General features: G+C 38.0%; 1 protein-coding gene across 2 annotated transcripts in view; it reads right to left on the bottom strand.

Moving 5' to 3' along the window:
* The window catches only part of LOC126470176 (double-stranded RNA-binding protein Staufen homolog 2-like), a 257,254-nt gene that overhangs the window by 168,027 nt on the left and 71,895 nt on the right, over positions 1–17,332 (bottom strand). For both annotated transcript variants that reach the window (XM_050097836.1, XM_050097827.1), the window contains exons 5-6: positions 16,256–16,463; positions 11,041–11,198 (exon numbers count right to left, since the gene is read on the bottom strand). In XM_050097836.1, coding sequence (XP_049953793.1) covers positions 11,041–11,198; positions 16,256–16,463 — 366 coding nt within the window. The remainder of the gene's footprint in view (positions 1–11,040; positions 11,199–16,255; positions 16,464–17,332) is intronic.

Raw genomic sequence — 17,332 nt, 5'->3', positions numbered from 1 at the left:
AATTTCTGAATGAGAAACCTTCTGTGTGATCTTTCATTAAATATAAAAGGTAGATGGCGTTACTCCTACAAACTTTGTGCCGTTGCAGTAAAATGCCCATCAATTGCATATACAAGTGGCTACTACATTTCATGCCAATTTGATGTATGTTACATGCCATCTTCATTGTTAATGATTTGTCCAACCATATGGAACAGGCTTCCTAATATGTTAGTGGCTCGAAGACTTTTTAAGTAATAGGATCCAGTACATTACCCTTGACTGTGAGTGTTCGACAGAGACGAGGGTATTCGTCAGGAATGCCACACAGAAGTGTGATAGTATTGTTCTTGTTCTCTGCATACGTAAATGATCTGATGGGCTGAGTGGGAAGCAATCTGCAACTGTCTGATGATAATGTTGTAGTGTATTGAAAAGTATGGTCAGTGAGTGATACAAGATGACTCAGACACAATTTCTATTTGATGTCATGAATAGCCACTTACTCTAAAAGTAGAAAAATGTAAGTTAATGCAGACAAGTAGGAAAAACAATCCTGTAATATTTGAATACTGTATTAGTGATGTGCTGCTTGACACGGTCACATCAACTTCAGTTTACTGGGAGAGTTTTAGGAAAGAATAGCTCATCTCTGATGGGAAACCCTGAAAGGAAGATAACATTCTTTTCATGAAATACAAGTGAGAATATTTTGAGAATAGGCACTTCCAATTGATCAAAGAACAATTCGACTGTTGCCAACATACATTTCACATGCAGACCACAAAGATGAAAAAAGAGGAATTACGGCATGTATGGAAGCATACAGTCAGTCTTCTTCCCTTGCTCCATTTGTAAGTGGAATGGAAAATGAAATGAGTAATAGTGGTACATGGTAACCTATGCCATACACCATATGGTAGCTTACGGAACATGTAGGGGGAAGCAGATGGTGGTCTTATTTGAATGACTGTACATATAGATCTCCTCCAGCAGTCAAATGGCAAGTGGTGGAGTTGTTTCGATCAAACCACAAAATGAATTAACATTTTCCCATTATATTTAGAACTTGCCTGTCACTAATGCAAAATATAATTGAACTGTATTCAAATTAAATTGTCTTTGTCTGGACTGAAGCTAATTACACCCATAACTACATGTGGAAGTGTACACACCATTTGAAATACAAAATCTTTACATTACTGCCTTCTAACATACCATTTACCACACACAGGGTGGGCAAAAGTAAAATGGTGCAGTAAATACTTACAATAAGACTGCTTGCGTACAGACTGTCAAAGCTCAATGTTTCTGAAAACATTATACATATGAATTGCACAGTTTCTGGACATACTGTTTAGTATTAACAGTTTGGTGAAAGAACTGTGTTGTGATGTAGACACCAAACAATGTGCACCAAACACCCTTCTGCAACAGTGCTTCACTGTATTGATGGGCATTTTCTGATGCATAATATTGCATATTCTGTGAGTTCAAATACCCTGACAGGGTATGTGAAGAAATTGAAAACTGTAGATACAGAAGTCATGTTTACATTTCACTCAGGAACCACCAGTGAACTTGACATAAGAAATTTTGTTTGATCACTTTAACTCATGCGCAACAGTAAACCTCTAACGAGGCCCTACCAGGCTCAATATTTATTGTGCAATGATACTACGTCAACATATTGAGTAAAAGTGTGAGGCCAAGAGTGGCACAATATTTATGCCCACACTGTGTCATTTAGAACTCTAGTTTCATAGTGAAAATGTTGATGCTCAGTGATGTACAAAAATATGTAAACACAACAAATTACCATGTCTAATTCAGTGTAGGAATCCTGTTATGCAGTTGTCTCAGAATGGATAAATACAGGTCCTACGACTTTCAAGGGAATATTATACTATTCTTCCTGCAAAATATTGGCAATATCAGGTAACGATGATGGAGGTTTGAAGTGATCATGCACCCTTCTCTCCAAAGTAGACCACAAAGGCTCATAATATTGACATCTGCTGACTGCAGTGGCCAGGGGAGAGATAATTCACCTTTTTACTCACAAAAACAAGTCCTGGATGACATGAGCTGTGTAAACAGGGACCCTGTCAGCTTGCAACACAGCATCACCATTGGAGAACAAAAGTTGTACCATGGGATATAGCTGATCGCACAAGTGGTCACACAATCCTTGGCAGTAATGTGATTTTGCAGAATAAACATGGAACCCATAAAGTACCACAATATGGCTGCTCAAATCATCACCAAACCCCTGCCACATTTCATTCCTGGGACAAACTCAGCCAGAAGTTGGGAACACTGTTAAACAAGACCCATCCGGCCAAATGAATTTCTTTCATTGCTACACAGTCCAGGTTCTGTGGTTTCAGCACCGTATTTTCCTGTTACAAGCAGTTACATCACTGTTTGTGGTTTTCTAATTCCAGTTTGCCCTGCTTCTAGAGCTCCCATTGCATTGCTTTCGTGCTGACAGAGTTTGCAAGTGAGACATTCAGTTCTGCAGTGACTTCTGCAGCTGTCATCCTCTTTATTTTTCATTACAATCCTCTTCATGACTGTCCATCACAATCACTCCACATATACTTTTGTTAACTTAGTGACTTAACTGATGACGTTTTCCCAGTTCCCTGTATGTGGTATAAATATTCAATATGGTGCCTCTTGAAGCACTAAACACTTTGGCTATCTTGGTTACAGAAGCCCCACCATATGAGTACCATCTATCTGCCCATGTTCGAATCCACATTAAAGCTTCAACACAACAGATCAACTATGCAAAACACAATTCTGACTATGACTGACACTTGCAACATGTTGAGGACATTGCGCAGATGCCACCTGTGATCAAATACAACAGCGCAACCTGCAGGCTTGGTTTAGCATTTGCATTTATGTTCAAATGTGCATTTCTTGCACTGTATGCACTGTGTTTCGTCCAACCCTTGAGAATTTGTATGTATTATGAAAGCAATCGCTAAATGATACAAAAAGAAAAGCAAGAGGAAGAGGTGATGAGGAAATAAGTGGCTTGGAAAGCATTCTACAAACGGGCATACAAACATATTAAGAGAGCTTGCAACAGAGCCATATGACTATCAGAATTTTTTAAAGATTAATGAGGAATCTTTCAAAATATTGATGAACTCCGTTACACCGTATGTACATAGAAAAGATAATATTCATACACTCATCGGCTTTCACTTTCCACGCTGATGGAACTGATCTGTAAACCTCAAAGGAATAAGATATATTATTGTTTAAGACCAGTAGGTAGTGCGGTTATGTGTTTTTCCAATAAATACTTCAAGCTTCCAAAAAAACAAGCTGTTGCAGTGTTATTTGCCTACATTTATACTTTTGTCAGATGTTTTTACAGCTAATTACTAAAAAGTATTAAATATGTAACAAATCTACTTCCTAGAATGCACTTAAAGAGATTATTCCTTTCACTTTCTTTCCTGGTGTATTCACATTCATATGGTGTCACTGTATGCATTATTTGCATCTCTGCAAATCATGAAGTCTCAACAGGAACTGGCCAGTACTGCACAATATCATCCTTAAATGGTACAATACACTGTACAAGACATTAAGTGGGCACTAATATTTTTAAAGATCTGCCGAGCACTTCAATATATTATGCAAATGGTCAATATTGCTCTCTGATGGTCAATATTATTATGCAATACTCAGTATCGTGCATAAAATATTGAGCATGTAAGGGCCACTAAAGGATACAGTTGCAGGTCCTTTTTGATAATGTTTCGACACAACTGTCTCTTAATCCTTTAAATGGGTATAATGGAAATACCTGTCACCACTCTGTTAATTCACAGATGGTTGGATGGATATATCTGTCCACTGCCTTCTGTGGCTAGTAGCTTGTGAAAATTACGAGTTATCGATCTGCCATTGAAACTGTGGCACTAGTTGAGTTTTGTCCAATATATGTCAGCTCTCATCAGCAAACACAGCATATTCTGGGCTAGATATAACATTTTCCACTCAAGTGTGCGTGGACGGTATGCATCTTGTGAAGCAGCTGCAAAAAGCACACCTTTTTCGTCTGCCTTTACCACCACATTAGTGAGTGGTCTTTTGAAATGGCAAAAAGAAGTCATTTATCAGATTCAGAGATAGAGCAGCTGCTTTTAGATAGTGATGGTAATTTCAATGGCAGTTTTGAAAGTGTTCAAGATATGGATGTTGAGGCTAGTGAAGGCGACTTCGATTCAGAAACATCTGACGACAAAACACTACTGCAACAGATGGTACCTAGTGCATTTGTGCGTGCTAGTTCTGTTCGTGATCCATATTTCTTAGTGGTAGTAGTTATACAGCTAGCATCTAAAACAATATAAATAAAAATGTCGTGTGGCTAGGGCCTCCTGTCGGGTAGACCGTTCGTCGGGTGCAAGTCTTTCGATTTGACGCCACTTCAGCGACTTGCGTACTGATAAAACAATATGATGTGATGAGTGGTTTTGTGTGTTTTATGCATGATGCTTTGTGCACAGATGAACAAGTGAACTTATGTGCGCAACATTTCATAGCTCCTCATCACAATATAACAGCATGCTTCAGGGTACACAGTTGGCAGGATACTACAAGGGATGAGGTAAAAACACATACTGGAATGCTCATCCTTGAAGGAATTATTCACAAATTAGAACACATGGTGTACTGTAACACCATAGCTCTAATACTCCACGGATTTATTTTGCTTTTATTTCATTTAATGTTACATCATTGAGCTTCTGTAAATGTGTTTGATTGAATAGATAACACAGAATTGTATACTGCTTTCTTTGTACAAACTTTGATGTCATGGTTTGGTTCAATGCAAAGTAGTGTATCTTTCATTTAAACTCTTTGTTCCATTTGGAGGGAACAAAACTTACTGTATATAATTGTAATTTTGTGTGAATAATTTTTTGTAGAGATGTCAATATGTGTAAATGTTTTGTTTTATTTAATGCATTTGGTTGCTGTTATGTAAATTGCTGATCCTCACTTAGGGTTCTTAGTTAGTTTGTATGTAAACGGTGTAGTCGTTCCCCTCGGGAACGGAACTGTGTAGCGCGCGCAAATTGTGGTTGGCCTATGTAGAAAAGGTGGAACTAATAGTCAGTCGGGGACGAGCCAGCAGTCGGGGACGAGCTACCAAACTGTGCTCTGTCATGTAAATGTTGCATATCGTGCTGGTTCCGAGAGAGGCTTTTCCTGCCGCTTTCCAATGCCTCGGATGGATGGATAAATAGCTGGAACTATTCTGGAATTTGTATCTGTCGTCGCCACCAAGAAATGACAGAGTCCAGCAATTCTGTCTGCGAATCCACCTATCAACATGCAGTTGCCACCACGTTGCGCAATCACTGTAATGTAATACTATAATGATGTACAGTGAAGGATCAGCTTAATCGATGTGTTAGTGTGCTCAAATATAAGGTAAATTTTATCTGAATTTATGTACCTACCCTGATTTTTTTCCTCATCATAACACCTCTCAGGTTCCTCTCCGTTTGAGCTAAAGTGATATCCGAGTGTCCTTACTAAAAGAACATTAAAGCCCAATATTTTGCTCATTAATGCCTCTTCAACATAGTAAAAAGAAAGTTAAAATTAAGGTGGCAAGAGAGTGAGTTAAAGTAAATGTTGTTTGCTGAAAATATTCCTATTAAAACTGCTTATTAAAGTGCTGTTGCCAACTTCAAAATTAAAAGTTCTTAAGATTGAGGTTTATAAAGTTTTGCTTAGCAAATGATCACCTTGATATCTGTAGTAAATTCAAAAAGGTGAGTCAGTTTCTTGCAATTTTGTCAACATTGTGTTTCACTGTAATAAAAGTGGAAAACTGCAATAGTAGGAAATTATATGTTCATGATTGCTAAGTGTTTGTCTCTCCTGTGTATTGAAAGTGCATATTAATAGTATAACTGGATCCACAGTTTGTCTATTGTGTTCATGCTGAGTAACAAGTACCGGAAAGACCATAAATTATGAAAATCAAAATTTCTTTCTTCGAATGATAGTGAGAAGCAACCTTTCAGTGGATTCCAATTAACTTTCATTTTAAATAATAAAGTATTTAACTGAGAGAGACGTAAACTATATCCAATTAATGATTCTGCAGTGAATAGTAATAATAACATTATAAAAACCTTTCAGTTTGTGTAAGCCCTGAAAGTAATAGTGTGTTTCAGTATCTGTTATAATTTTGCAAATAGTTTGTGCTGCTCTAACTGTTAGTTTCAACCTTACCGTAAACATATGTATGTGTCAGAGTTCACTGCACTCGCGTGTGACAAAGTATAGGTTGTGTTTATCTATTAAAGTTACTAATAACTATTTTCTTGAACGAGAATGTTAATCATTCTCTTGCCTAGTTAGGCTGGCGACCGTTTTCTTTATCAGTTAAACAGTGCAGATAGGCAAAATTTTGGTTGTTACTGTTCAAATATTCACGTAATTCTGACTTTCACTTCCGATAAGCCACCTCCGTTAGGTACAACATGGTCAACTTAACAAAATTCCTCTCAGAGGGTAACATTGATCTGTTGCTTTATTCCATAATTGCTTTAACCAAACAGCTTTAAGGTTATGGTACAGCAGTAGCAGACGGTAGTGTTATAGTACTTTTCAAAGAGAGGTTCAGTTGACACAACTTTCTTCAGGATATTGATGAGTGAAAGGTTGTTTCATCTTTTACTGAAATTTCTCCGCTTTTGTGACACTAACTCGCTTGATCCACTAGGTACTGTAAGCAGAAAATTATTCTAAACTCACCCAAACTATTCAAAATTCACCCAACTATGGATCATCTGCAGCGTAAATATAGGTCAGTACACATACGAGGAAGGAACATCACCGTTGAGAAATTGTTGTTGCTCTGGAAAGGATGACTTGGGCGGAGACAATTTATTCCATCAAAGCACAGCAGATTTAGCATCAAATTTTATGAACACTTTGAAAGCAGCTTCAGGTATGTATGGGACTTAACTGTTTACAATGGAAAGGACACTAATTATGTAGCCACTATCCAGTGGAAAAAATAACTCTCAAATTGTTCAGGAGCTTGCATGTGATCTACTCAAGAAAGGTTACTGCATTTATCTTGACAACTGGTGCACCAATCCAGATTTGGTGACAAACTAACCAGCAACAATACCGACGTTGTCGGCACAATGTGGCAAGACAGGGACAGGTTCCTTGATTTCATCAAAAAGAAAATGCTGAGAAAAGGGGACAAGGTATAGAGACAAATACATGGTAATGAAATGATACGCAAAAGAGGTGTTGTTGTGGTCAGCGTCTTCCCTGATGATACATTTTTAAATGTACACTCGAAGGAGGGACTTGTTCACCGATTACAAGAACAACATTGGAGGTGTGGATAGGTGTGGTTCTCAGCTGCATGGCTACCAGGTGGCCAGGAGCAGGCTGAAAAAATATTATCGCAAGTTTTCCACCAGTTGGACATTGCATGCTCTGTACAAGAAGCGCAATGGCAAACAAAGCAGAATGAACTTCACCATTAGTCTTGGCGAACAACTGGCCATATCTTTGCCACATCAGTACCATGCACACCTACAACACTGAAAGCAACACACCTTACAGCCAAGCATTTTACAGACCTTCTGCCACCCAGAACAAAGAAGAGACAAACATGGAGGTGTGTGGTGTGCACGAGAAAAGCCCTTCATGAACAGACTTCCTTGTGTGCAGCACCTTGCTTTAAAATGTTTCACACTGAAAATAACTTAATATTATGGGGAGGGGAGGGGGGGGGGGGGGAGATGACTGCCAGAATATATTTTATTCATTCTCATCCAGTATCAATTTATACTGTAGTGGTACATGTAGCTATTCAAGGTAGCAACATGCCCCACTTCCTTCCTACTGTGCAAACAAAAGATGGGTCATGTAGAAACCTTAATTTATGGTAACAGTGCTACAGGAAAGACCAACTACTGTCTGCACATTTTTTATTTATGCTCAGGTACAAAATGTAAATGTAACCACGGTACCACCACAAGGCATGACAGATGGCTAGTGTTTTAAAGGTGGGAAGGAGCCATTTACAGTCTGACGTTGCGACTTGGGGTGTCACGGATGTCAATAAAGAAGAGGTCGGAATGACGACTGCTGTTGTTCCAAAAAACAAAAAAGGAAGAAGATTGTATGGAATTAATGAATGAGTTAATTAATTAATTCTTGACCTTGGGATACTAGCAATCTGTTTGAAGACAAGGTTATTTATTAAGAGCTTAAATGTAAATGTTTAATTGATATGTTGAAAGTGTTATGGGGACTGTTAAATACAGAAGGATTTTGAGATGAACTCGTTATGCGATTCATAGCTAGTGGGTAGTAAACATAATTTTCCATTGTCACAGCGCTTTCCTGAAGGTGGTGAAGAAGTTCGATATAGCTACGAGTGGCACTTCATACTAGGACCAAAACTTCAAGGAGTGACATGAGTGCAGAAAGAGAAGATTTAAATGTAAAGGTAATTATGAACAGATGACTCACTGACAATGTTCATGGAATTGGCACCCTGATTAAATCCTCTCCAGCAACAAATACCAGTGGTAACATTAAAATACACAATTCTACATCCGCATCTGCATCTACATCTACAATCCACAAACTAATGGATATTTTAAGGCTCATAGTATATCAGTTTCACTTCTATCACGTCCTATTTCAAATACAGTTGCTACACATGAAAGATTGACAAACAACCCCTGCCCCTACCCCCAAAACACACACACACACACACACACACACACACACACACACACACACACACACATGTGATCCTAAATTTCTTTCATTTTAGCTTTAGCTTCATAACACCTACATGAGATGAATGTTGGAGCAAATAGTATCTTGACTTACTCTGGAGCTTAGTTCTTGGAATTTTGTGAGTAAATGTCTCCACAAAGCACAACACCATTCCTGTGACATACCCCATTGAAACTCATAAGGTAATTCTGAGACATTCTTACTCTGAGCACACAAATCTGTGAGAAAGCATGGAGCTGTTCTTGTAGCCCTCTATCCAACTTAGTAAGGCTTCCAAGCAGACATAAAATCCTCCAGAATTGGTTGCATGATTGTTATCTGAGTGACATATTCTTTGCAATTTTATGAATAAATCAGACACCAGCATCTGCCTCCCTCAAGGTTACACAAATGTGGTCGTTTCACTTTAAATTGTTGGAGGCATATAGTCCTAGATACTTGAAGGTTTTAACCGATTCCAAAGTACTAATTGCAAATTGCACATCCGAAAATCCTCGTATTGTCTGTCTATGCACATTACATTACATTTTATTTATTTATGTTGAGGGGCTGCTACCAATTGTCACAATAGATGCTGATCAATTGTGAATCTCTCTGAATTTTGTAAAAATTTCCTAATATATGTCAATTTCCTGTCCATGAAAATCTTCCAGAGTGAAAAACATACTCTCAGAGTGAGTGAGTGAGTGAGTGAGTGTGTGTGTGTGAGAGAGAGAGAGAGAGAGAGAGAGAGAGAGAGAGAGAGAGAGAGAGAGAGAGAGAGGGAGGGAGAGAGGGAGAGAGGGAGAGAGGGAGAGAGGGAGGGAGGGAGGGAGGGAGGGAGGGGGGGGGGACTTTTTATAACTGGCGTATGGCATTTTCAGGAGAAGCAGCTAGCAGCTGTGCACTGGAAACTACACAGTGGATGGTGGGACAGAATGCGCATTTGTTATTCACGTCTGTAACATGTGCCATGACCTCCAATGCTAACAACATACAATATTTGGATTCCAATCACTGCAGTATTACAGTATGTTTCATTATTGTTACCAACACTTTCACTATTACTCCTACTGTTATTGTTGTTCTATAGATTAATGACATATGGTACAGTTGTCAGATATACATCTTTGTTTCAGTGAAAGATAATACATCTCACATTTACAAAATCGACTGAAATAAGTAAGAAATCTTTCTTCCATCACTTTAGCTGCGATGTGATGTGTTTTAAAATTCTTGTTTTGTGGATATTTTTTCAATGTAGTCATGTGGAGTTTCATTCTGTTTAAATCTAAACTGTTAGGAGGTAATCTATGACCTTATGTTAATCTTCGGTTAAGAATTCCATAAACTTTAAATGTTTCACATGTTTCTTTATTACTCTAACATTATTACTAGTCATTTCCCTCCGCCTTTGGTATCGTAAATGAACCATTTGCAGTGACTAGCTGCTGCCCTAAAGGGCTATCTCCTCTTTGAGTAGTTATCATGTTTTAGGAAAATTTTATGTTCTCCATCTAAAGGCACACTTATCAAAATTGTTAATTTAATTTCCCACATTTTTCCTGGAATGTTCCTAATCCAGCTTGGTAAATTTCCCTTGCCAATCCTAATGCCACCACTCCCAGTGTGTTTTAAGCAGTTCACAGACACATTTATAGCATGAGCAGCCTGCAACTGAATGCTTTCACAATTAATGTGCTCAGTTCCATTCTCCATTCTTCATGAAAATATACGCATCACCGAATAAAGCATGAAAATTTGTTTAATTTTTCCGAGTGGCATCAAACTCGATATGTAAATGTAGAGACCAACCCTGTGGACATGAGTCAGCACTACTTCCAATAACACAGAAGCAGTACATACCTACAACATACAAAGCCGCCACATCAATTTAATATTGTAACTCTTAAAACTCATGGACTACACAGTTATGATTCATTAGCATTTGCTCTTCATTAGAAGATACTGGTCTCCCCCATTTACTGGATAAACTATCAACTAATAGAGGACTGTTATCACAATCAAACCCTTTACATGAAGACATTCAATAAATGATTGGCAAAAGAGCTATATTGGTTGTACATGATGAAATACCTTGTCCATTCATGATGAACAAAAATTAAAATCAACTTAAAACCTTACAGTATTGATTAAAACATCATTTGCTGAATTTAAAAGTATTCCTAAATTTCCATCATGTTCCAGATACCTTCCAAGTAAATAAATGGAGCTCAGTATGGCGAAACTCACCTGATTATACATTCCCCTATAATTAAAATTGTGAGGTGGCGGAGGCAAATACATATTGTGCGGTGTTCCGTTATGTGGAGGTTCTATGAAAGTATAAACTGCTGGCTCCCCTCTCTTCATTGCCAATGCATTCAGCTCAACTGTGGGAGTGATATTACCTACAACAAATTTCAAATGCATTTTTTTTAAAAAAATCATTGAAAATACTTTGAAAAGAAAATCTTAAATATCATATAAGAGGCAATCAAATGAAAAAAAGATAGTTGGAAAAAAGTAAGTAAATTGTTTATTATCTCAAAAGAAATTACCATAATTTTTAATACATTTATCCCACCATGAAACAAGACTGTCACTGCCTTCATGGAAAAAAGTCTGCAATTGCCTCTGCAAACATGACTGTATCCAGGCGTGCACCTCTTCATCCAAAGCACACCAATGACCACAAATGTCATTCTCCAGGGCTACAAAAATATGGAAATCGCACGGGGAAAGATTGGGACTGTATGGAAGATATGTAAGTCTTCTTAGAAAACTATTCACAGCTTAGCCAAAATAACTGGAATAAACTTGTCAACATGTGAGCTGGCATTATCTGGCAGAGAACAATGCTGCCTGTCAACATTCTTTGGTATTTGGCTTTAATTTTTGCAGAGTGTTCACACTATCACCGTGCATTAGTTGGGGTGCTGTGTTCCAGGAAGTCAATGAACAGCAGGCCCTTGTAGTCAAAGAAAAGGTCATCATGGCTTTCCCAGAGCAGGCATGCCTGTTACGACTACACTGCAGATGTTTCACTTGGAAGCCGTTACACATCTTCCATACAGTCCCAATCTCTCCCATTGGATTTCCCTTTATTGGAATCCCGAAGAAAGATGTTTTTGGCCATCAATTTGCTTCAGACAAAGAGGTGCGTGCCTGTGTACAATTGTAGTTCTGTAGATTTTTTTTTTTAAATTTATTTATTGTTCCGTGGGACCAAATTAAGGAGAAGTCTCCATGGTCGTGGAACGAGTCAAAACACGAAATTATAACACGATAGTACATACAGATAAAATGAAATATAAGAAACATATTCAAGCGACAAGTTGTAAGTTCAAATAAAGAAAAGGTAATAATGCAGTTTTTTGGGCACTGAAATCATATCTGATATCAGCTTATTTGTACTATGCCTCCTGTACACAATTAAATAATTTATCAACCTTTACTAGCTGTACCTAATATCTACCTATGTGCAGCTTTGTTTGAAAAGTTTTTTTTATGGAAAATTTCATATTCCATTGCATATACACAAGAATTTTCGATGGATCATTCTGTATGAAACAGCTAGCAGCTGCAGATGCTATAGCTTCTTGTCCAGGCACTACAGCGATATAGCATGCATTCTTTAAAATGCAGACTGTAAACTGCCAAGCTGAGAAGCTCAGTTGATTATCTTAAAATTATTGTACACATGAAAAAAAAAACACTATCCTTATTACTGGATTCTTTCATTTTTTATGAAAGGAATTTTCAAGAGCAGAACACTTTATCCCACCAGGTGGCTGGAGAAATGTACACACCTACCAGAGATGTAGCAGACCATGCATGTGCAGCACAGTAGTCACACATGTTTGGTTGACAATGCATTGGTAAATAGTTAACATGACACCATGTGATCATAATCTGTACAGCAAGTCACACATGTTTGGTTGACAATGCATTGGTAAATAGTTAACATGACACCATGTGATCATAATCTGTACAGCAAATTCCAGTTATCATTGACAGTTTCTCTCACACAGTTGTTCACAATTACGATTCATTTGAATTTGCAATTAATTCAATACCCATAACAATTAAAATTTGCTTCTGCAAGATTGGTAAGTGTACACAAGGGATAAAAACCTGAATTAATATTCATTATGTTTCCTTCGCACATTCCTGTTAATAAGCCTGTATTCATACAGATTCCCAAGTTTCATAATTATGGAGAATCCAATTAATGTTCTGAATATTGCAAAGATAAAATATAAAGAATGTGGTAAGAAATCACAACAACTTACTTCTCCTGAAGATTTACATGTATGTTATTTGTTAGTTAATTTCTTGCACATTTATTCAAAATGATGTTTACATTTCTTTAGGAACTGTGAAAATGTTTGTTACGAAGAATTTGGGAGCTTTTTATGTAGGAGCTTCACACTTGAGTCTCTGTGAATTACTAATTATTTTATTTTCTGGAAAAAAATAAATAAAAAGAAACAAAGAAAGAAAACCCTATTTTGTCTTTGTAATACAGTCATTCATAAACAATTACCCCTGTATTTCTGTTATCTGCCCTAATGACCATTGTATTCTCTTTCTCTAGCTTTGCATTTGTCATCTTCGTTGCTTCACATATTATTTTAGTCTCAATTATGGTTCACTTGATATTTTGTTATTCATAATTGGGGTGATATTATGCTGTACACATTTATTTTGAAAGTACTTTCGCCATCCTTCAGTTTTATATTTTTTAAGTTAGTTAGACTGTCATTAAAGTGATGATGTCCTATACCAACCTCATTTTTTTACAATACAGTATATCTGCCATTATTCGGAATGATATGGAGAAGAAGATGCACAAATAATCAAAAAATATGAATGACTGAGATATTTTCAAACAAGTATCCTCTGTCTGAAATTTTATTCAAGTCCCACGCATAGGTACTGTAGACCTGTTTATTTCTTAAAATAGTCTGTGATGTTTGTCTGCTTCTGAGAAGAATTGACACTTTGCCAGGCAGCATTTCAAATTTTTCTTACAGTAATAATGTCATTGAACTAAAAACCCCTCTGGCCACATAATCTAGAAGAGTACTGACACTCTGCAATGTGGTACAATGACTGACACAGTCACTATCTTTATCCCCACTTTCTCATTCACCATCAGCATCATCTGATACGAAAATCCTTTCTTCAGGATGTGAAGTGGTGTTATCAAGCAATGGAACAGCCTTCTGTGGCAATCCTTTCTCTTCTAGAAATTGTGTAACTTGTCACTCATGAGCCTTTGGTTGTATAATGCACAGGAAGATCCTCAGTTGTGATATCCTTGAATGCTCATTTTTTTCCCCAGTCACTAATAGTTTCAATTTGTGCTTCCCAGAAGCCTTAGCGATGCACTGCCTTTGATTTCTTTGGAGGTAGTGAAGTCGCATGTTTCCACTGCTTACTGTGATGCTCACTTTCCGGTTCAAAATGGTTACACCATGTCTGGTCACATGTGACAATATGTGATGCTCACTTTCCTGTTCAAAATGGTTACACCATGTTTGGTCACATGTGACAATATGTGATAGAAAGACGTATTCCTTCTCATGATAACATTGCAGGGGACTCAAAGACAGCAACATTCTAGTACTGCGCTGCTTGGCGGTCAGTTGGTGGGGTCCACTGTGCACAGATTTTCTGAAAGTTAAAGTGTTGATGTATTATGGTGTGGGCATTGTGCACGCTAATACCCAGTAACTGACAGATCTCATCCACGGTGATTTTGTGGTTGTCCAAGACTAAAGCAATCACTTTCGCAACCATTTCCGGTGCGATAACACAATGAGCCTGTCCAGGACGAGCACTCCTCTTTGTTCCTGCTTACTCGCCTGCATGTTCAGTAGTGGACAACAACTTGTGTGACCACCTTCTCTTCGATGTGAAATCACACTGACGCTATGCAACATCGAACGGTGTGCACATGTCAGTCTCTTTACCAATAGATGGCGCCACCACATCCACAGTTACGTGGTGCCACCTTACGTGTACGGCAAAGGTAGATGCACTGACCAGGTTTCACTTGAATGAACCTCCTAAGAGGTCTAAGATCGTCATTAAGGACCAAAAACAATCAACTGATGGCAATTTGTTTGTGTTCACTGCAATTAAAGAAAGAAATATACACTATGGATGTTTTAAGGATGTTTATAAAGGCTTTACCATATTTTCAAATTTTATCATAACAATAATGCTGTATGACCCACTGGCCTGGTGCATGAACCACTGGCCTGTCGCAAGTCTTTCAACTGTCAGAGGCGATCAATATTCATAAAAATGTGGTAAGGAAAGTTCTGGCAGAAGTAAAGGAGACAACTCACCAGATAGCACGCACGCACGCACGCACACACACACACACACACACACACACACAGTGGCGGCTGAACACACTTCGTAGCACCACTTTGTGTGTGTGTGTGTGGGGGCGCGCACACTCCAGCTCATTAGAGGATTCATCCAAGGGCTAGTAAAGTTTTCATTCTCCTTTAAGTGTCTGTTGACAACTCAGCACTTCTACAACCCTTACAGTTCAGACAGAGCAGCAGCATACAAACTTCTCAAGTTCTTTCTCTTTCCATACATGAATTTCCATTACCTCCACACAAAAGAGAATAAAAAAATAGGTTTGATCAGCTGCAGTTCACTAGAGTTTGTGTTGAATCATACAATTTTTTTTTCTTTTCTTTTTATACTCGTAATCTACATGTAAACTGAAGGGGATATACACAACACCAAAGGTAAATTAACGGGTGATTTTGTGGCAAGGATCATGTTTCGATACATCTGCATGAAACAAAAGAAGAAATAAGTTCTTCAATTTATTAATTCCTGCATCTTCGCATTTTGTTTCTATAAGTGGCAGATTGCAGACGTATGCTTGGATCCGTCGTACTCGCATTGTTAAAACATATGTATCTCAATCATACATGAAAAGTCTTATAAGAAGTTATTAGAAAGGTAAAATTAATTCACGTATGCAAGATGTGCAGTCCTGTTGTTCATCATTTTGCCCAGTGCTGAGATCCTGCATCAGGAGGTTCAGAGTAGATAAAGAGGAATTTGCACGAATAGTGGAGGAGTGATACTGCATCGGCATTGTTATAATCAAGACTACACACAAAGCAATTAATGTAAAGCAGTACGTAATGCAAATTATGAATGCTGACCTTGAATGTATTGATACTGAAGTCTGCTAATATTGGTATCAGTTGAAGTCACCCAGAATTGTATACAGATCCGTAAATTACCTTCCAATATCTCTCAATTATTCTTCCCACACAATTTTTTTCCAATTATTCAAGGAGCAATTATTAATCAGTTTCCATTATCTCCCAACACACATACATTAAGCTATTCAAGTTCCAACAGCCTTTATCAACATTTAAATGATACAGAATAGCACATGTAAATATTCTGTAACACTTACTTTTTCCTGTTCTAATGTTCCGAGAAGTTTTTGGCGGAGGATGCTTGTATTGTGTGTGCTGTAGGGCCTCACTTGCAGCTGAATGTTGTGCTTTTTTAATACTCGCACCCTCGGCTGAATACTCTTCATCACCTAGCTTTAATGTAACTGTAAAACGTTTTTTGTGGGGTGGTCCTTGTTCATTTGTCAGACGGTACTGGTGCTGAATCTAAAACAGCAAGGAAGAAAACAATATACAGTGCACAACAAAAACAAACATAACATTGACAAAGAAATTTTACATGTCTTTGGCAACTGTAGGACTCCAGCTCATGTAGTTATAAATATATCAGTAACATGACCATGTAACAACTATAAAATGTTCTTGAACTGTATGTAAAATATATTCAATGCACAGCAAATTTTACAGACAGTTGAAGAATGTTGTGCATCGTATCTTCTGTATATCTGACTGCTACAGCCTGATCGATCTGCTGTGGCTGAGCACTGCATACAGACAAGCATGGACGATAAAAAATATCCAGCTTTTAACATCTGTTTCATCCTTCTGAGGTTTACTTTCCAGGGGAGCTACTGAAGTACATTTGATAATTGATTTAGTTATACTTGTTGATGGTTTTAACCTTAGGAAAATGTGGAATATATAACTGGCAATAGTCAACTATAAGAGCTGACAGTACTGTCCCCCTCTTGACCAAAATTTGTGAATCAATGACCTTTACACAGGATCACTGTAGCATGTATCTATGCTCCCTGTGTGTTTTTTGTTTCACAAGGATTTGCCGTGATCTCATATACAAACTGCCTGTTGCCTGCTGTCTCGGGTTCTTCGGCTGACGTTTGTCTGATGATTTTTCTGACGTTTCGCCAGCATGAGGGGCTGGCATTGTCAAAGTTTCACTCTCTATTGCTGGTGGTGGACTGAAGCCGAGCTTGCAGCCGCATCACATGCGGCATAGTTCAAGTTGGAATGACTGGACGATTGATCAACACCAGTATTACAGAACACAACTGACACTCCAGGTTGGGGCAGGTGGAGAAAACTGCTGTGGCAGAGCACACGCTGTGAGAAACTGA

Source organism: Schistocerca serialis, chromosome 1, assembly GCF_023864345.2.
Source record: "Schistocerca serialis cubense isolate TAMUIC-IGC-003099 chromosome 1, iqSchSeri2.2, whole genome shotgun sequence".
NCBI classification, from domain to species: Eukaryota; Metazoa; Arthropoda; class Insecta; order Orthoptera; family Acrididae; genus Schistocerca; species Schistocerca serialis.
Note: the sequence above shows the minus strand (reverse complement) of the source record. Positions and strands in the feature narration are given on the sequence as shown.